Source organism: Lactuca sativa, chromosome 8 (assembly GCF_002870075.4).
Source record: "Lactuca sativa cultivar Salinas chromosome 8, Lsat_Salinas_v11, whole genome shotgun sequence".
In the NCBI taxonomy this organism is placed as follows: Eukaryota; Viridiplantae; Streptophyta; class Magnoliopsida; order Asterales; family Asteraceae; genus Lactuca; species Lactuca sativa.
This window is the reverse complement of record NC_056630.2, coordinates 234,906,947-234,929,343: the sequence shown is the minus strand read 5'-3', so window position 1 is coordinate 234,929,343 and position 22,397 is coordinate 234,906,947. Positions and strand designations below refer to the sequence as shown.

Genomic DNA, 22,397 nt, shown 5'->3' with positions numbered 1-22,397 from the left:
TCGAACTATGAAGCGCCATTTTAGATAAGTGATCACATAATCCTCTGTTCTCATGATATCAGTCGGACAAACACATGGAACTATGTCTTGCTTATTGTCTAGCAGTTGTTTCTCAATTATCCGATTTGTTTGACGAAGAACTTCACTGAACACATCGGTTTAGTTCTGACCAGGCCTGGTATATGGGTCAACACAAAATCATCGAGGGGCCCGGATATCGCTTCTATTTCTAGAAGGAACAGATAAACTTCGACTGATATGCTTGTTCTACTACTTATTGAATTGTACACAAAGGCACGTTTTATAACATCAAGTTACTGATGCGTTTACGTGCAATCAATGCACAACCAACTCATAGGTAACAACTCATATCTCTAGGTTTAAAGATTTATATGATGTTATCGTCTCACGATCACTCGAGATAAATTCCATGAAGTGATACAAGTGAGCGTGGGTTTATACCAATACTCATAACTTATGAGTACTCATGAATGTTGCAGCAACCATTGCCATGCCTAAACACCTTTAAGGCATCTACAAACCCAATTCATGACAATCTTGATTCATACCTACTTCCGACGTATGATCGATTGTGGAGGTTTGAACAAATTAATTATTCTGGAAGTCAAAACATGCAAAAATGAAACAATAGTAAATAATTGACAATGATAGTAACACTTTACTCATAAATAAATCACAAATTTTATTCATCATCAAACGTCGATTACATTTTACAAGTTTCAGGAAAACTATCTAATCTGTAAAACTAATATCGTCCCTCAGCCCGATGCGTCTCGCATGCTGAAAATGCTTAACCCTCGTCAGTCCCTTCGTAAGGGGATCTGCAGGATTCTCATCTGACGATATCCTCCTTGTCACAAGGAGTCCTTCTTCAATCTTGTGTCTTATGAAGTGATATTTTCTGTCAATGTGTCGGGATCTGCCATGATCTCTTGGTTCCTTGGCTAAGGTAACCGCAGCATTGTTGTCACAGAAAATTTCTATAGGTTCCTTAATAGCTGGTACAACTCCAAGGTCTCCGATGAAGTTCTTTAGCCATATCGCCTCCTTCGCTGCTTCACTCGCTGCTATATACTCTGATTCACAAGTCGAATCAGCCACCGTCTCCTGCTTGGAACTCTTCCAAGAAATTGCCCCTCCATTTAAGGTAAAGATCCAGCCCGACTGAGAGCGGAAATTATCCCTATCAGTCTGAAAACCAGCATCACTATACCCTAATATTCTCAAGTCATCACTGCCACCAAGGGTAAGGACCCAATCCTTAGTCCTCCGCAGGTACTTGAGAATGTTCTTTACCGCGGTCCAATGAGCCTTGCCAGGGTTCCCCTGATACCTGCTGACCATGCTCAAAGCAAATGCCACATCAGGATGGGTACAAGTCATAGCATACATGATCGAGCCAACTGCGGAAGCATATGGTAATTGGCTCATCTCAGCTATCTCAGCCTCTGTACTCGGACTCTGAGTCTTACTCAGTTTGGTATTGCTTTGGATCGGTAAATCTCCTTTCTTGGAATTCTCCATGTTGAACCTTTTCAACACCTTATCCAAGTAGATACTCTGACTAAGTCCAATTAGTCTTCTACTCCTTTCTCTTAATATCCTTATCCCTAGGATATAGGTAGCCTCCCCTAGGTCCTTCATAGCAAAGCACTTCCCAAGCCAGGACTTAACCTCCTGCAAGGTTGGGATGTCATTTCCTATGAGTAGTATGTCATCCACATACAGTACCAAGAAGCTAACTATACTCCCACTAGCTCTGACATACACGCAAGACTCATCTTCGCTTCTCAAGAAGCCAAACTCTTTTACCTTCTCATCAAAACAAAGATTCCAGCTACGAGATGCTTGTTTTAATCCATAAATGGATTTCTTAAGCTTGCATACTCTATTAGGGTGCTCTGCATTGACAAAACCCTCTGGCTGATTCATGTACACATCCTCAGCCAACTTTCCATTAAGGAAAGCGGTTTTGACATCCATTTGCCATATTTCATAATCATGAAATGCTGCAATGGCTAACATAACCCTAATAGACTTAATCTTGGCCACCGGCGAGAAGGTTTCATCATAATCAATACCTTGAGTTTGAGTAAAACCCTTCGCAACCAGTCGAGCCTTATAAGTATGCACTTTTCCTTCCATGTCGGTCTTCTTTTTGAAGATCCATTTGCACCCGACTGTTTTACGGCCTGGTACATTGTCAACCAAGTTCCAAACTTGATTGTCATACATGGACTGAATCTCGTTGTCCATAGCCTCCTTCCATTTAGCAGACTCCGGGCCTGCCATGGCTTCCTTAACACTGCTAGGTTCATCCAAATTTACTAGTGTACTATCACTAATAAACGTATCACCTTCCGTAGTAATATGAAAACCATAATAAAACGAAGGTGTGTTCCTAACCCGTGTGGAACGTCTCGGAGGTACAGACTCGTCAGCTGGATCAACAGGAGTTTCTACCTCAGGTTGATTGCTAGTGTCTGAGGTTCCTTCACCAATTGATTCTTGAATTTCTTCAAGATCAATCTGCCTCCCACTGTCTCCTTGGCTTATAAATTCTTTCTCGCGAAAGATCCCTCTTCGTGCTACAAAGACCACATTCTCACTGGGTCTGTAGAAAAGGTAACCGAAGGATTTCTGTGGGTAGCCGATGAAAATACACCTTTCACTTCGGGGTTCAAGCTTATCATGAGTTTCACGCCTCACGAAGGCTTCGCAACCCCAAATTTTGATGTGGTCCAAATTGGGAACCTTCCCAGTCCACATCTCATGAGGTGTTTTGGTAACCTTCTTTGTAGGGACTAGATTAAGGATATGGGCGGCAGTCTCTAAGGCATACCCCCAAAAAGAGATTGGTAACGAAACTCGACTCATCATAGAGCAAACCATGTCCAACAAGGTACGATTACGCCTCTCAGCTACACCATTCAGCTGTGGTGTCCTGGGAGGAGTCAATTGTGAGACAATCCCACACTCCTTAAGATAGTCAAGGAACTCGGTACTAAGATACTCACCACCTCGATCGGATCGAAGCATCTTAATGTTCCTGCCCAATTGATTTTCTACTTCCTGTTTGAATTCCTTAAACCTTTCAAAGGTTTCGGACTTGTGTTTGATCATGTAGACATACCCATATCTACTATAATCATCAATAAAAGTCACATAATACCGATTAGCGTCCCTTGTGGCGGTTTTGAATGGCCCACATACATCAGTATGTATTAGGTCCAACAAACCTTCACCCCTCTCACAAGTTCCAGTGAAGGGTGATTTTGTCATTTTTCCAAGTAGACAAGATTCACAACTATCATCTGATTTGAGGTCAAATGATTCCAAGACTCCACTCTTTTGGAGTTGGTCTATGCGTTTCTTGTTTACATGTCCAAGACGACAATGCCACAATGATGCTTTATCTAGGCTAGTAGAAGAATCAATATACAACACATTATTTCCTAAGTTGTCTACAATCGACACGGTTTCATACACGCCATCACAAGGTAATGCTTTAAAATAAAACACATTATTAAAGAAAGCATTAATACCACCACATTCATTATCAAACGAAAAGGTAAAACCTTGTTTGTACAAAGCATGAAAAGAAATAATATTCCTCGCCATTTCAGACGAGTATACACATTTATTCAAATCTAATTTTAACCCATTATTAAGCAACAAAGTATAAACTCCAATCTTGGAAACAGGTGAAGCCTTCCTATTCCCCATGATTAAGTTTATCTTCCCGTGCTCCACATCCTCACTTCTTCTTAGGCCCTGCAAATCAGAACATATGTGAATACCACATCCTGTATCAAGCACCCAAGAGTTAGAATATGTTGAGTAATTAGACAATATAGTGTAAATACCTGCATAGGTGGGTTTCACTTTCCCATCCTTTAGATCCTGCAAGTACTTAGGGCAGTTTCGCTTCCAGTGTGCCTTCTCATGGCAATAAAAGCATTCAGCATCCTTTGGAATGGCAGAAGGAGTGACAGAACCGTTCTTAGTCTTGGATGAGGAGCCTTCAAGAGACTTTCCCTTGGTACCCTTCGAAGGGTGCTTCCTCTTTTTCCCTTTGCCTTGCCCAATAGCTAAAACAGGGGAAGAAGTTGGAGTAGGAGTAGTAGAGGTAACAACCGCTTTACCCTTAAGACCGGTTTCAGCGGTCTTCAAGAGTCCTTGAAGCTTGCTGAGGGTAACTTCCTCCTTGTTCATATGATATGTCATTCGAAAATGATCATAACAAGAAGGCAAGGAGTGCAAAATGATGTCAATTGCTAACTCCTCGGGGATGTTAACATTCAGCTTCAGCAAACGGTCCACATACCTTTGCATCTTTTGCATGTGGCCCGTGACGGATTCACCGTCCTTCATGCGGGTAGTTATTATGGAGGAGATTATTTCATACCGCTCCTGACGAGCACTCTGATGGTACCTTTCCATCAAGTCTTGGTGCATCTCAAAAGGGTAGAAATCTTCATATGACTTTTGGAGCTCGGCTGTCATCGTGGCCATCATGATACATGCCACCTTAGTAGCATCTCTCTCATGAGTCCTGAATTCAGCAATCTCCTCAGGAGTAGCAGTAGACTCATCAAGTTCTTTTAATTCCTTATCGAGGACATATTCCTTGTCCTCGTAACGAGTAACCATCCTGATGTTCCTAATCCAATCCATGAAGTTGGAACCATCAAAGATGACCCTCCCACAAACATTCATGAGAGAGAAAGAACCAGTTGGGTTAGAGCCTGAAGCATTAGTGTTGGAAGACATCTGAAAGAAGAAAGTAAGTTTAGATTAGATATTTAGGATCCTTAATAAGACACCCAAATGTAATATTAAGGCTAGGATCCAATCACAATATATTACACTTAGAAGAGGGATGCCGTAATCTAAGTAATAATATATTTGAAAGGTAGGCGAATGACGATTCACCAATTTCCACCATGAAAACGAAATGATTAATTAGGTTTAATTGGATTTGAAATTCCTAGATTCTTTTGAGATTCATTGAACTTTTCAATGGCATGTTTCAATCTCGATTGTGCCCTTCAAGTTTTGTGACTGGGATGCCGAGGATCACAAAACAAGGTGTGAATAACCATGCTAACTCACTTGGTACTCCTAATATTATCACCTAATCAATGTGCCGGTTAACCGCACACGCTCCATTGATCTATGACAACATTAAGTTACCCTTCGTGATCCTTACTAGTCTAATTAGTGTGCCGGTTAACCACACACGCTCCACTAACGACTTGGTAAGGTACAAAGTGTGAATTCCATGGATTAGCACCATGTTCACATTTTCCTAAAATAACTAAGATTGGGAATTAAAAGAGTTTAGTTATTTTATAATATTCATTATACTTTTAATGAGGATTTAAAGTCGTTGTTCTACCCGTTCGGCTAACGACCCTCCACCGATCAAGCAAGCGGTGGGTGAGAGTATACACCCATTAAGTCGCCATTTTATAGGCAACAACCTTATACCCATCTTATAGACCGGCTTCGTGAATGAGGCCTACTAACGGTAAAACGACTTATTCTTATACATATATATAATAATTAACCATTAATGTTATAAATAGTATAAGGGTTGAATTTTAACTATTAAAACTCTAAGGTTTGGAATTAAAGTTTATTAAAGTGTGTGAAACTTTACAAATTCCAAAACTTGAGGACAAGTTTTGTAACTTTGCAAAACTCTTCATTTCATAACTTATGAATTAAAGGTTCATAAAAATGAAGACTCTTCATTTTCATGTAACTTATGTGTTTTAAGTGTGTGTTAAATGAAAGTGACCTTTGGTAATCCATAACTTGAGGACAAATTATGGACTCCATTAAAACACATAAATGATCAAGAATTAATTCTAAACAATTCAGCAAATAATTCCTATCATTTTCTAAATTCATAAGAACATGAACATGATCATCAAAAATTCAAGAATTATATGAACACATAAAATCATGGATTTTTGATATATGCTATTGTAAATGGATTAGAACAATCATTACACCAACTAAAATAAGTTTTACAACACCAAAACAATTTAGGGTAATGTTTCCAGTCCATTTCCAGCAGCAAAAGTCGAGATTCTGCATTCCTTTGATCCTACTCGCCGAGTGCATGAACGGACTCGTCGAGTAGGTTGAAGTTTGCCTTGGACTCGGCGAGTCCCCCCAATGGACTCGGCGAGTCTAGCATGCAGACAGCAACGATTTCGACTTTTTTCACTATTTTGCATCAAGTATCAAACAAGCAAGCCTAGGCTCTGATACCACTGTTGGGTTTTGAGCAATCTAACACTTCCTAAGTGTGCATGCAACCCTAATAAACCTTGGATCTATGTTTGTCTAAATACATGCAAAATAATAATTTTCCAAGGCTTATAACCTATCTAACATGGCATGGGGAACATTTCAACATAAAAGAGTTAGAAGAGATTACATACCTTTGTTGTGTTGGGTTCTTAGGAGTTTGAGGGCCAAGCACCAATAGTGTGAATGCCTCAAATGGAATCACAAACACCACAAACTCTTGGAAAACTTTAAGAGAGTATACACACTCTTGTATTTTCGGCCACACACATGCACACACACACTAGAACACTAGCTTTCTCTTAGGCTATCTTAGGCACTTTTTCATGCTCCATAAGCATGCTTATATAGTATGCATGGTTAGGGTGAAACCCTAATAACCCATGTCTTTTCCTATTCCAAGGATCCATGGGTTAAAAGCTCCATGGATCATCCATGGACTTCCACATAAGCCTAGCCCATTAACAAATGAGTATTAGCCCACACTATATAAAACAAATAGCCCATAATTTAATTAGTATTCCTTTTAATCTCTAAATTAATCCATAATTAATTTAAGACTAAAACTAATTAAATAACGTAACTCCATATTAATATATTATAACTCATAATATATTAATAAACATATGTGTATAACTCTCATAAAATTATCCATAATAGTTTGGATGAGATGCAACCCAAATGGACCATGCCGGTCGGGTCAAGTATATACCAAATAAGTTATGGACTTAGACACCTTATCCAACAGAGAGTTCTACAACTATTCAGGATGTGGAAACACCTTCAACTGCAACCATCCTATTGTACGCCAATTCATAGTAGATTCCTTGAGGTATATAAGTTGCTACTTACCTATCCCCTGTTTTCAGTTATTATTTCAAGAGTAAATTACTATTTTGCTCCCTGAGTTTAGCACTTACTTAGTTTTGGTCCCAAAAGGAATTTGTTTGGAAGACATTGCCCTTATTTTATTGTTTCATAATAATTTTGATATCTGGAGCATTTAATCTAACACCCAGTTGTTGATATTTTTTCAACTGACCATCTTGCCCTTTGACCAAAACTGCAAACAGATCCCTTTTGATACATGTGTTCCTGATTCTTGGTAAATTAAGTTTTTCTTTATGAAACCTTCCTACAGATACTGGGTAACAAAGATGCATGTCGATGGATTTCGGTTTGATCCCGCCTCTATCATGACAAGAGGCAGCAGGTTATTAGTTATCTATTCTACCAAATATCTTATATTCTGATTCTTATCTTAACAATATTTGAAAAAAAAACAACATTCATTTGTATTTTCTTTATCTTTTTTCTTTCAGCCTTTTGATGCAATAAATGTATATGGAAATCAAGTAGAAGATGATTTACTGACAATTGGCTCACCTCTCACCAACCCATCTTTCAGCCTTTCTTTATCTTTTTTCTTTCAGCCTTTTTTCTTTCATTAAACTATAGTGGTTTTATGAGATGTAGGCTTAGTTATTTATTTATATAATAATTTGTGACAATGATTATTGGCACGTGGGCATCTATTTGCCTGGTTCAAGGGTTGTCACAAAATACTTGCTCTAGAGGTAAAATTATGATTTTGTCCTTGATTATCTTTTAATCTCTTTGCCTTCCATTTTTATAACTTTCCTCATGTATACAGTTGCCTGCAAAAGTACTTGGACTAGCAGGGATTCAGCATAGTAGGCCATGGCTGCACTATATGTAGTAAATTACAAAAATGGTCCCTGTAATTTTTGCTTTTTCCTGGTTTAGTCCAAACATGAAACCTTTTTTTCAGTTTTAGTCCTTATTTCAACATTCTAGGGACCAAAATTGAAAAAAAATGTTCCAAGTTCCAATTTTGGAGTGAAACAAAGTAAAAATCAGAAATCATAGGGATCATATTTATAATAAAGCACAGCTGGTGGAAGCATCTGATAATCCTGAAACACAAGGTAATTTTGTACTTCATGTTATGCTTTATTTTTATGGTTTAGTGGTGTATTAAAACTAAAAAGAAAACTATATTTTTAATATCTCAATATTTGTTAGCAGCTGAATATGAAAAAGAAATATCTCCAGACTGGTGGGGTAACAAATTTGGATTTGTGTCTGGAGGATTACTTGGAGCACAATCCAAGAGAAAGAAGTCTAACAGCACATCGAAAATCACTCAAAATAGTAACAAAAGGACTGCATTTTATGAAGAGGATCAAGAGAATCTTTACAAACTTGTACAAGTATGTACCTTTTTTTTTTAATAATAAAAACTAAAAAGACCTCAACTTTTGAATAAAGAATCAACATCTACAAAATTGACATATTTTGTTGTTTTTGCAGGATAAAGCAACTTCTGGAAAACAGGGACTTGGTATAAAGGATCGCCCAAGGAAAATAGCAGGGGTTTGCTTTCAAGGGACAAAAACCTCTTTTAGCGACAGTGAGAGGGAGGAGTCTGAGTTGGAAGATGATCATTCTTTAAAAAAACAAAAAATTGATGATGTGTCGGAATCAAAAGTGAAGCTAAAGAAACTTTGTAGAAAGCTTCTTAGCCAGGTACCTGAGAAATCATTGAAGCTTAAAAAACTCAAAGCTCTAATCGATGAAAACTCTTCAATTTTTTCCAATTTCTCTTCAAAGAAGGATTCTCTTGAATTTTTGAGACAGAAGGTATGATTTTTTTTTTCTGGTCACACTATATAAAATATGGTTGCATTTGATTCTGATATTAATAATTTCTGTTATTTTTTTTTACTGTAGCTTGAACGAAGTGAAAAGTTTATTATGGAAGGGAAGAGAGTTAGTCTCTCATCAAAATGAGAACAAATCTTTTTGGAGAATTTCAAAGTGTAGAGTTTTCTAAGGCTTGTAATCCTATCGAGTTACACAATTGGATTTGTTAGCAGGTAATTAATATTATTATTCTTAAGAGAATATAGATTTGAAAATTTTGAACACATCCATTTAGGGAATTTTAATGTGTCTTATTTTATTATTAACAGTTGTACCCTTTGTCATACTTGACTTAAATTATGGAAATAGAAACTTTCGGGAAATAGAAACTTTGAAGGGCGTGTTCACCTACTAACAAGAGCCAACTACCTGGCTTCACCTCCCTTGGTTGTAGCTTACGCACTTGTCGGCACGGTATGTGTAAAATTACTCTTCTACCCTCAAAGAAACACACAACACAAATTCATATCATGTTTTGCATGTTGTGTGTTTTATTAACAACTTTTATTTATTCATGATCTTCAGCTATCTTCTGTTGGTGGACAACTTGTAATTTCAAGTGATGGAGTCGCGGATTGGCTCCGGAATCAGCAGCAGCACAAACAGGTAAGTTTTGTTAAATGATTTTTATAAAGTTTAAAGTCAATCCTTTCATCTGGACAAAATTCTTCATGTTAAATTACGTAATAGTCCTTGGAGTAGTTGACATGAACAATTTTTTTTTGTTAGAATGATTCCATATATATGTGCAAGCAAAGCACATGCCTTGTGAAAAAGGAAAATCTATTCTAGTCATTCTCTTTAACAAGGAAACCTTAAAGTTGATTTTTTAAACCTGATGTTTAAAACTACATTGAATGTGAGATAGAAGTTTATGCAGAGAAGGAAAAAGATAGAAGTTTTTGAGGATGTTGCTGATGAAAAAGATAGAAGTTCTTTAGGATGCTGCTAATGAAGTTTATGCAGAGAAGGAAAAAGATAGAAGTTGTTGGCACATAGTAAGCTAAATAATGCAATTGTATATAAATGAGTTCATTTTTTTATAACATTTATTCACTATTGGAATAATTATTTGTATTTGACATATTAGTGAAATGAATTATCTTTGTTATTTATGGTATTTTATTTATTATTATGAGATTTCTAATGTATTATTTAGTATGAAAAATTAGTAAATCTATAAATAATATTTTTTTAAACATTTAAAATTATGATACGCAAAAATGTGTGTCATCTTTATTTATGACATGGCCTTTCTTGACAGGGGCTTCCTTGATACGCATTGCGTGTCATAAACACGCGCGTCGTAAGGTTACGACACGCAAATGCGTGTCGTCTTCTTTTATGACAGGGCCTTCCTTGATATGCATTGCGTGTCATAACCGCGCGTCGTAAATGCGCGTCATAAATGCGCGTCGTAAATGCGCGTCGTCTATAGACGACGTGCAAAAGCGCGTCGTCTCTCTTTATGAAGGGCCTTCCTTGACACGCATTTGCGCGTCGTCTGAGCGTTTTACGATGCGCAATGAGCGTCGTAAAAGACCTTTTTTCTAGTAGTGAAAGATATAAGTTTAAGTAATTTAGCCCAAAAACGAAAACGGAACGAATCACTATAGACGAGTTTTACGGGTGGAACGAATTTCCGCGATGGACAACTTCGGGTTGTTACATTAAAGGACCTTATGTCCCCATTTCGGCCTCCTATCATTCTAGAGACTCCCATTAAACCCTATTTCGTGAAACACTCCATTGTTGAAGGATTGGAAGCTTGGAAGAAGAATTTGGAGTGAAAAACTCAAGGATCTAGAGGCTAGCATCAAAGAAATCTTGGGGATCAGGAATCCATATCAGATTTGGGTTCATTTCTGAGGTAAGAGACCAGAAACCTTGCACTATTTTCCTTTTTGATTCATCCATGGTGGTTGGTGTGAAGTTCCTTAGTGGGTTTGTGATCTAATTCGAGTATAGAGACTAGATCTGAGGTTGCAACTTCAGATATAGGTTGTTATGATGATATGACAGCATAAAGCCTCAGCCAGGGGGTTTGATTTGGAGTGTCTTTGTCCCAAAAACCTTTCTAGAGCTTGGTTTGTGCCTGTTGAGCCTTGCATGCACGTAAAGTTGTCCAGTTGACTTCCATGGGTGTTGTGGTAATTATTGTGTTTTTGGTTATTTAGTATTGACTAGTGGTGAAGTTCGTGTCGAAGGTTGGAGCAGCATGATCTTATCTCTTCAGCCAGCAATTGCGAGGTGAGTTATCCTCACTATATCGACAGGGTCTACGACAACAAGGCCGACCCTTTATCGGATGGAAATCCGGATAGTTGTTTTTTATGTTATTACCTTGTTATGTGTTCATCCTGGTAGTTAGGATGTATATGTTAGAGACCTGGTTAGGGTCGGTATCCTAGTTTTAGGATGATGTTATGCTAGTGACCGGTTTGGTAGGTATCCTGGTAGGGACGTGCTATGTTATGTGATATTAGTTTGGCTGATGGGGCATGAATTGCTATATGATTATATGTTGTGCACACATGGTTGTTTGTCTGTGGTTGGGTTGAGGCGGGCCCTACTTTGTGCTGTAGGCCAACATACCCAAGGCGGACCGGATGTTCCGAAGGCCCAGCGAGCGGTCCGGATAGGCTGGAGGCCCCAAGAGGGCGGACCAGACATGTTGAGGCTCAGAGAGTAGAACATGCCGACTGAAGGCCCAGTGCGGGCGGACCAATCATACTGTAGACTCAGAGAGTGGACCAGGTGGGTTGAAGGCCCGGTGCGGGCCGACCAACCACACTGCAGACTCGATGTATATGGCTGGACTCGAAGGGTGGACCAGGTGGACTCTAGGCCCGGTGCAGCGGACGAGTCACACAGTAGACCCAAAGTGTGTGGCTATTCTGTTCTGTGTTTATGTTATGATATGTGTATGGTATTGCGGTTTGTATTTTGGGGGTAACCGACTAAGCTTTCGGGCTTACAGTTTTCAGTGTATTGTTTCAGGTACTTCAGGAGATCGTGGCAAGGCGAAGGCGTGATTGTACCGCTCCTCATGTTTTATGTACTTATGATGTGGTTCTGGGAAATACTCTGATAATAAATGAATTAAAAACCCTTTTTTAATGAATTAGTGAAAGTGGGTTGTTTTTGAAAAGTTTAAATTGGTTTGAATTTTAGAGCATTACAAGTTGGTATCAGAGCCTTGGTTTGAGTGAATTGGAGGAACATTCGTGTGAATCCAGTCTCAAATCAAGGAGAGTTTTCAAAAGAGAAACTAAAATGGTTTTCAAAAAATGAGTAAAGGCGGACGCAGAGGTACGATCAGCCAGAGCCAGTAAGTAACCCAAAATACTATAAAAGTTATTTGTTATGAGACATGATAGAACAACATGCTATTACTAGGTTAGGGATCTTTAGGAATTGCATGATAGAGTTGCCTGATTTATGATGCCTGCTAGCCTAGGGTTCCTTTCTGCATGATATTTTTAGTGTTCCTCTAGGAGTGAGGGTCGGTTGCTTGTTCTTTATGTTCGCCACTAGGGTGTTGTGATGATACTTGATATAACTGAAAGCACAACACACATACGCACATCAAGAGCAGGAGAGGATCCACGTCAGGATCAGGAGCAGGAGAGGGCCGTCAGGGTGGGTCAGCGTGTTAGAACATAAATTGTGGTTTGAGCTAGGCATCAATATATTTAGGAGTTTGTAACAGTGTGTATGGTTTGGTTATGTTAGAATAGCGTGTGTGTGCTACCTCACACTCGTGTGCGGCCGCACACAGTGTGTGCAGCCGCACACCTGTGTGTTGTTGGACACTGGTGTGCTGCTTGTGATATGTATAAATAGTGGGTTGTGTGTCAGATATGCAACTTTTTGTTGAACTCATGCTGTGATTGTACTTCCCAAGGTGTACCTGACATCTTTCAAACTAGTAAAAGGAAAGCACGACAGAAAGAATCTAATGAAAAAGTAGTAAAAGGAAAGGGTTAACCAGGACTATAATGAACTGGGTCCCCAAAACTAACTAATTCCGTTGATCGTGCAGGGACAGTTGTGGTGGAATGTCGCCAGACCTTTGTTATGTCGACAGCGGCTGTTCTCGGCAAATGAATGGAGACATATCCCAATTGCACGACATTCAAACTTTTAATGGCGGATATGTTTCCTTTGCGGGTGGAGAGGGCGGAAAAATTACTCAAAAAGGAACTGTTACAAACGGGGTGCTGTATTTTGAGAATGTTAACTTCGCTACAGAACTAAAGCATAGCTTGCTGAGTGTGTCTCAGATTTGCGATAAGGGTTATTCCACTCATTTCACAGATAAGGAGTGTCTGATCTTAAAGCCTGGTGTTGTCATTCCTGAAGACTGGATTCTTGTACGATCTAAGCGGGATGGTAATGCCTACAAAATAGACATGAACAGCAATATCCCTGACGAAGTCACTTGTCTCGTCTCCAAAGCTTCTGAACAAAATGCGATGTTGTGGCATCTTCGTCTCGGTCATGCAAATGCAAAGAACTTGAATCGGCTTGCGAAAAACGAATTGGTCCGCGGGTTACCCGTCAAAGATTTCATTACTTTTGAAAAATATGTTTCATGCACTCAAGGAAAACATCATCGGAAATCACACCTATCTAAGCAGATAAACTCCATAAGTCAAGTGCTCGAGTTATTGCATATGGATCTATTTGGTCCGGTCAATGTTCTAAGCCTTAATCGAAATTCATACTGCCTCGTTATGATAGATGATTACTCACGTTTCACTTGGGTTTTCTTTCTATCTAACAAAGCAGGAATTGCTGACCTCATCAAAAGATTCATTGTTATGATTGAAAATCAGACTAACAATCGAGTGAAAGCGCTGCGTACAGATAATGGAACAGAATTCAAGAAAGTTGTTCTTGATCATATTTACGCTGAGAAAGGGATTGTGCGTCAGTTCAGTTCTGTTCGAACACCTCAACAAAACGGGGTTTCTGAACGTCAGAATTGAACGTTAAAAGATGCCTCAAGGACGATGCTCTGTGATTCCAAGCTTCTTGTATTCTTCTGGGAAGAGGTGATTAACACCGCATGCTATGTTCAAAATCGTGTGCTGATCAACAAAGCCAGAATGAAGACACCATATGAAATTCTATTTGGACACAAGCCATCAGTCAGTCATTTCCGTGTATTTGGCTGCCCTTGCACCCTTCTTCACTTGGATTCCAATCCCAAATTCAATACCAAAGCCGATGATTGTTACTTTGTTGGATATGCTGCTCGAACTGCGTACATGGTTTACAACAAAAAGACTAAACAAATTGTGGAATCATTTGATGTTCGCTGGCTCGATGAAAATGAGACAGATGCAAGAGTGGGTCCTGATTGGCTATTTGACTACACATCTCTTTTCAAATCATTCAATGTGTCTTCAGATAACCAAGAAGGATCTACCTCAAATTCGAAGATTCTTATTGAAGACGAAGAAGATGAAGTTGTCTACCACCCACCGTTGATTTCCTCTGATCCTCCATTGGTACCCTCTACTTCCGCTGAATCTTCTGAGTCTCCTCAACAAGTTTCTCCTGATGCTGTTGCTACTCCTTTAACTCCGATGGAGAGAGAGTTCATGAACCCTGAGACTTCTGCTATCACTTCTAATCTAATGGAACTTCTCTTTCCAGAAAATATTGCTGACGAGTTTGTAGCAGATTCCTCAAACGAACCTGGTTCATCTTCTACGGGTCATACAGCAAAGGATGGAGTTGTAAATATTCACAATCTTCCTATCTCTGTCAATGATATTAGTTCTCAAATCTCTGCACGCATTCAGGGCGATCATCCGATAGAGAACGTCATTGGTCAGCTGGGTGACGACGTTCAAACGAGAAGCAAAAGTGGGGATGTTAACCCATGTCTCTATTCTTGCTTCATATCTCAAATAGAGCCCAAATCTGTTGAAATGGCTCTGAATGAGCCCAGCTGGGTCAGCTGGGTTGAAGCCATGCATGATGAATTAAATCAATTTGAGAAACTTGGAGTTTGGAAATTGGTGGAGCTGCCGAAAGGAAAGAAATCTCTTGACACTCGTTGGGTATTTAGAAATAAACAAGACGATTTCGGTGTTATTGTGCGCAACAAGGCAAGATTGGTGGTTCGAGGGTTTCGGCAAATTGAGGGTCTTGATTATACAGAAGTTTATGCTCCAGTTGCTCGCTTGGAAGCCATTCGCATCTTCCTTGCTTATGCTTCCTACATGAACTTTACTGTATACCAAATGGATGTCAAGACAGCTTTCTTGTACGACAAGGTCAAGGAGGAGATTTACGTTGATCAACCACCTGGTGTTGTTAACTCATCCCTTCCAAACCATGTCTACAAGTTAGACAAAGCTTTGTATGGATTGCATCAAGCTCCCCGTGCTTGGTATGCTACACTTACTTAGCATTTGCTCAATCACGGCTATTCCCGAGGCACAATTGATCAAACCATATTTCTCAAGCATGTCGGTCCAGATCAAATTCTCGTTCAAATTTATGTGGACGACATCATATTCGGGTCGACATGCCAACAGCTTTGCAAGGAGTTTGAAGCGGTGATGAAGAAACGCTTTAAGATGAGTTTGCTTGGGGAAATGACCACGTTTTTGGGGCTTCAGGTCAAACAAACATCAACCAGAATCCTTATTCATCAAGCAAAATATGTGGATCATGTACTAGAGAAGTTCGGGTTTCGAGATGCATAACCTGCTCTTACACCCATGCCGGAACAACCTCTTCTGACTCCTAATCTTGAGGGTGAATCCGTAGATCAAATTCATTATCGATCAATGATAGGATCACTCATGTATCTTACTGCTAGTCGCCCTGACGTCATGTTTGCGGTCTGTCAATGTGCTCGCTACCAGGCTAATCCTAAACTCTCTCATTTAATTGTTGTTAAAAGGATTTTTTGGTATCTCAAAGGGTGCCCAAAATTGGGTCTTTGGTATCCGAAAAATCCTGAATTTGATCTTTATGGTTTTGCAGACAGCAATTACGGTGGGCGTGAGCTTGATAGAAAATCGACTTCAGGAGGATGCCAATTTCTAGGAGATAGATTGGTGTCATGGTAGTGCAAGAAGAAGCACACGGTCTCAACCTCAACCGCAGAAGCAGAATACGTTGCTGCATCTGCGTGTTGTTCTCAAGTCGTTTGGATCCAACATCAGTGGTTGGATTACGGTTTGAATTTTCAAGAAACCCCTCTCTTTTGTGACAATGAGGCTGCAATTCAAATTGCCAAAAACCCAGTCCAACACTCAAAAACCAAGAACATCGACATAAAAATTCATTTTATCCGAGAATTTTATGAGCGTTCGCTCATTAGGCTTGAACAGGTCCGCTTTGATAATAATGTAGCAGACTTGTTAACCAAGCCGTTCAACAAAGCTCGATTCGATGTGCTGGTTAATTTTCTTAAAATTATTCGTTTTGAGGACTAAAGTTTTTATGCCTAGATTAGATTAGGATAAATTTGCGCATTTTTATTTTCTCTTTATGCACAAATTTAGGGTGAGAAAAATTCGAAAATCCAAAAACATAAAAAAATTAGAAAATCCAAAAACATAAAAAATCAGAAAATCCAAAAACATCAGAAAATTAGAAAATCCAAAAACATAAAAAATCAGAAAATCCAAAAACATCAGAAAATTTAAAAAAAAATCTTAAAAAAATATACATCTGTGTTTTATGATATGAGCAGGGAAGTGATATGATAATGTGATAACAAGCAACCCGAGTCTGCGTAACGTACCCAAAGTTGAAGGGTCTATGCACTGGTTTGATGCGTCGGTAGGCACAAAAATTTTAAATGGACATGACTAGGCAGAATTGAACTTAATGAATCAAATGACTTGACAAATCTTGATCTAGTTAGATTTGTTTAGCCTGACAATACGACGCTCGGATAGGTTGAGCAGGGAGATATATATGGGAATCTACTCTTCACATTAATGAACTCGTATCTGGAACCGTGGTTTAACTTTTCCTCCATGTGCGGATTCTGTCCTTAATTATAGTCTTGATGGGGCAACTGGTAAATTCCGATAAATTAGGTCTGTAGAAAATCATTTTCTTTCTTTCTCTCTGTTAGTCATATGTTGCCTCCTCTGAGTGATTGGAAGAGATCCGACCTGGACTGTAACATATGCAACTCTATTTCTCTGCATATTATATATATTCTATAAAATTCCTCTTATATGTTAGCTATATGTTGTCTCCTCTGTGTGACTAACAATCTGACCTGGTACACAGCATATGCATTCTTCTTCTTCTTCTTCTCAAACCCTCTAAATAACAAAACTCTGAATCTATCTTCTCTCTTAATGATGGTCTGCTCATCCGATGTAAAGAGTACTCTGGAAGTCCTTGATTACTGGGGCATATCTGGAAATGGGAAACATGTTCCAGTACAATTAAAATTGAACACTCAAGATTCTCTATAGATCTCGCTGCTCAATTTAGGTGGACAACAATATCCCTGGTCGTCGTCAGCTAAATGGTCCTTCAGATATAATATCTAGGAACTCAGGATCGCACTGTCTTGTCATTTATAGTATGTCCTAATCTTGTCACAATTTTTCGTGTTTAAGTGGACAACAATACCGACGATCGACCAGAAAAAGACGTGAAGATAGAAGGTACCGACAAGCAGATAAAGGCCGTCCAAAAACTTTGATCCCTAATCATTCTTAAAAACTTATTATTATTTTATAGCACCTTAAATTTCATTTCGTTTCATTTTTATAGTTATCTTTTATTTGATTTGATTTTATTTTGTTTTATTCTATTTTATTTTGCTTTGTTTTTAGGTAATATAAATATTTTATCCTCAAAACCTTTTTATTTTTTTGAATTAATTAAAAACTAGGTTTGCGGTTAATGTTTTGAAATGAAAATGGGTTTGCGGTTGTTTATTTGAAATGATAAGGGGTGTGCGGTTGAAAAAAAAATTAGAATGGAAAGGGTTTGTTGTTAGAAATTAGGAAGATGAGGGGGAAAAGTGAATTTTTTTTTGTATATATACCGTGTGCGGTGAGGGTTCTCTATTCATTTCTCAAAATCTCAACCGCACACTCTTCCTTTTTTTCTCTCAACTATTTTCATAGATTCCATAATTTTTTGAAGATCACAGACCAGCACATGGTAATTTTTGTTGAATGTGGTTCACTATTCCAATCATTTTTCGAAAATAATTCATGGTTTGCTGTTGAATCTTCAAATTAACATGTTTGTGTTTGAATGTGACCGCACACGGTGTTTGTAGTTGACCGTGTGCGGCTAGAGTACTTGTGTGCTGCCATGTTGAGTGCGGTTCCTGCTGCACACATGCTCGTGTGCGGCTGAGCGCAATTTCATGTACGGGCAGTTATGCTCTAAATACTTTTTCCCTAATAATTTTTTTTGTGTGTACTTATTTTTCAGAATTAAAATGGGAGACTCGGATTTCGCTAAGGTGCACAACTCCTCAATTTTTATAAAAGACCCTCCTGCAACGCATATCGACATGAAATTCATTGTGGATGGTCTGAAAAAAGTCGTGTTTGGTTCATGCTCTGACCATAAGTCCCGCCATTTATCAAAATCTGATTAGATATTTCTGGCAACATGCTGTTGTGAAGAAGAATAATAATGGAGAAAAATATGTTGAAGCTACAATGGAAAACAAGCAGATTCATGTAACCGAAAACATTATCAGGGAATCTCTTCAAATTGATGATAGACCTGAGTACCCCATAGAAGTCAATGTTCATCCAATTCGGGAAGTTTTGGATCACATGGGATATGAAGGGTCTTTTCCTCCTACCATCAAGAAGCTGCTTCCTCCGTGCTGGAAGTATCTAGCTCATATCTTTGTGAGCTGCATCTTTGGCAGGAGATCCGGGGCAAATGAGATACCCTTGGTCAATACCGGTCCAATTACTGCTTTGGCTGCAGGATATGAATTTAACTTCTCGAACTTCATTCTGAATGAAATGATTGTTAACTTGGAAGGGAATAAGAGAGATAAATTTATGATGTACCCAAGGTTTTTGCAAATCATCCTCAACGTGACTCATCCCGAGTTGCAGAGAAGAAATAAAGTGTTGGATTTAAAATCCATTGGTCCAAATGCCTTTGGACTGATGAAGCAAAAGAGAGCAGGAAAATTCGTGTTCGAAGGAAAATTCCCTTTGATTAAATTTGGTATTTTTGAAGTAAGCGATAAAGAAGAATCTGAAGAACACTCTGTTCCAATGGAGACCGAAGACATTTCTCAGTCTGAATCTGAGCCAGAAATTGAAAAAATCCTTGATTCACCCACATCCTTCGTAGCTGAGGAACATGATATTCAAAAGGCTAGTGGATCAAAATCTACCCAAGAAGAGGATGATGAGGGTCTCTATGTTGATGTAGAGTTCTTGAAAGCGATTGATTTTACGGGAATTAGTGATGATATTCCCACTAATATAGAGTTTGATCTAAGCATTGAAGATTTTGCCCCTTTTCCCGAGACTCTCAGCAACCTTGCAAATAAAGTCAATGAAGCTGCTTCTTCAGCAGCCAAGGCTAGAGAAGAAGGAAACAGTCTCAAGATACTACTCTCTTGTTAAAATCCCCTGGAGGTCACTTCAAGTCAAGTAGATATGACCTCAGAGATTCCTCCCTCTGGGTCATCAATCTCAGCTACTGCTCCACTCATCCCTGACTCAACTCAATCCCAATCCTCTCAGACTTCAACAAAATCAAGTCAATCTCTTGCGAGTTTGGAGGTTCTTGTGACAAGAAATGCACCACATGTTCTTTCAACCACTACCACCACTGTTCAGTCTGCTCCTCAACATTCTCAAGAAGGCCCAAGTACAATTTTTGAGACTGGTGGATCTTCATCAATACCAGAATACTCTCCTACCCGACCATCACTTGATGACGCTTCCATAAGGCTGGCAAAACACTTGGCACAATCTGATCCAGCCCCCTCACGCGGAAAGGGAATATCTTTTCATGAGGGACGGTCAAGTGATGATAAATCGTCTTCACCTGATATTCGAGAAGAAGTTGGGATTCTTCGACAAGAGCTTTTGGAGAAATCTATTCAAATGGATCAACTTACTACGTACAAATGGATCAACTTACTGCGTACATTTTTGAAGAATCTATGTCAACAAACTACTTCTTTCTCAAGAACGTCCTGTACGATGCTTTTGGTGAGAGAGTCAAAGCTCTCTTCCAACAGCCGCACGCAATTGTTGATCCTCCTACTGCTCAATCACATTCTGAGAATGATGACTTTCCTATCGATCCTCCTGCCCCCAGAAAATCTACTGTCGTAAACCGTTTCGAAAAAGAACCCGAAGGGAGTCAAGCAAGAGTTACAACTAAGCAGGGAAAAAGAATTATCTCTGATGGTCAAAGCGAGGGTCTCTTATTTATGAAAAATTCCAACAAGAATCGCAGAGCAAAGGAACCTGTCTTGACTGTAACTGACTTGAAGAAGCGAAAATTTGGTGACATGTACGGAGACAGATCCGGTATTCGTATGTGGGCATTTGATCCAGAAACGAATCTATGGGTGGTGAAGCGGAACTCATGATTTTCTGAGTGGTACAAAAGCACCCATGACTTCAATTCTTGGACCAAAACTGATCTTGTAGAACTATCTAGAGTCCCATTCCTCAATCCCGCAGAAGATCCAACTACATCCAGCTTCAAGAGGTTCCTTGATCAGCAGGTCAAAGAAAAGTTTCCATGTATGAAGACTGCCAGGCCCCTTTATCGAAAGGATAAGGGTGTTCTCGACCCAGACACAGGCGAACCTATGAAGATTCTCTTATGGCCTATTACAAAGCATCAAAAGGAAATTCCTAACCCTCAGAACTTCCATGAGGGATATCTAGATAATATGGAATTCTGGGCGTTCGATGATGAAACTGCAACTGCAGCTATAAAATTCAAAGATCGAGAACATGTCTTGAGGCTGATCAATGCAAAAGACCTTCTTCGGTTTCGAGAGAGGGACATACGGACTCTGGCTCGTCACCAGATAATATGCAGGAAAGATGTTATGGAAGCTGCGGCCAAAGAATACACTGCGATGGTTGCTACTATCATAAATCAAAGAATGCGGTTAGGCTCAATAGGAAGATCTGATCTGTGACTGTTTGAAAAGCCACCTGAGAAGCCAATGGATTGAAGAGAAGACCATGCTAGTCTCAAACCAAGGGGGACACTGTTAGAACATAAATTGTGGTGTGAGCTAGGCATCAGTATATTTAGGAGTTTGTAACAGTGTGTGTGGTTTGGTTATGTTAGAATAACGTGTGTGTGCTACCTCACACTCGTGTGCGGCCGCACACGTGTGTGTGGATGCACACTTGTGTGCTGCTTGTGATATGTATAAATAGTGGGTTGTGTGTTAGATATGCAACGTTTTGCTGAACTCATGCTGTGATTGTACTTCCCAAGGTGTACCTGACATCTTTCAGTAATAGATGTCTGCATGCTTGATCTGATTTCTACTCCTTCTACATTTCATCTTGTTCATAGTTTACTTTATTGATTACTAATTTGGATCCTTAATTTTGGGGACTTACACGGTGCCACCCGAGGTAATTGGTCAGATGAGAAGAGACGAGTTGGATGCTAGGATTCACGAGATCCTGCATGTTGAGGTTGTTGCTATGTTTCGGGCCGAGTTTCCAGAACTGTTTGGGTGGATCAAGACCGCCATGGTCGAGTATTTTGATGAGCGTTATGCGGCTATAGCGGAGATAGCGGCCGCGGCTGTGGTAGCGGCAGGGGGAGGAGCCAGTAGGGGCTTCCAGTATCGGGATTTTGACATCACAAAGCGCCCTACTTTCGATGGAGTTTAGGACCTGATAGTTGCGATGAGATGGTTGTCAGACGTGGTGGGATGTTTCTTCACATGTTCAGGCCCTGCTGATCAGAGGGTGAGGTGTGCTCTGAACCTGTTGAGGCTCGGGGCGAAAAATTGGTGGAGATTGACTACGAGATCTTATTCTGATGCGCAACGGGCTGCGGTTACTCGGGATTAGTTCTGAGACATGTTCAGTACTCGTTATGTTTCGCGGGTGGAGCGGGACAGATTGGCTCAGGAGTTTTTGGAGCTGAAGCAGGATTTGGAGTCGGTGATGGAGATCACCAGGATGTTTACTGAGAGGGCGATGTTTTTCCCGGAGTTTGCTTTAGAACAGGCTCAGATGTCCCGATATCTGAGTATGCTCAAGAGGGATATTAGACAGTTTGTGTCTATGCAGAGGTGTGATACCTTGTTAGAGTTGCAGGAGGCTGCCCGGTGGCAT

General features: G+C 39.6%; 1 protein-coding gene across 1 annotated transcript in view; it reads left to right on the top strand.

Moving 5' to 3' along the window:
- LOC111906455 (G-patch domain-containing protein 1-like) overlaps positions 1 to 9,403 on the top strand; it is a 34,125-nt gene extending 24,722 nt beyond the window's left edge. The window contains exons 3-6 of the mRNA XM_052766677.1: positions 8,217 to 8,294; positions 8,395 to 8,579; positions 8,680 to 9,009; positions 9,100 to 9,403. Of these exons, the coding sequence (XP_052622637.1) occupies positions 8,217 to 8,294; positions 8,395 to 8,579; positions 8,680 to 9,009; positions 9,100 to 9,159 (653 nt within the window). The 3' untranslated portion in view covers positions 9,160 to 9,403. The remainder of the gene's footprint in view (positions 1 to 8,216; positions 8,295 to 8,394; positions 8,580 to 8,679; positions 9,010 to 9,099) is intronic.
- Positions 9,404 to 22,397: the final 12,994 nt, after the last annotated feature.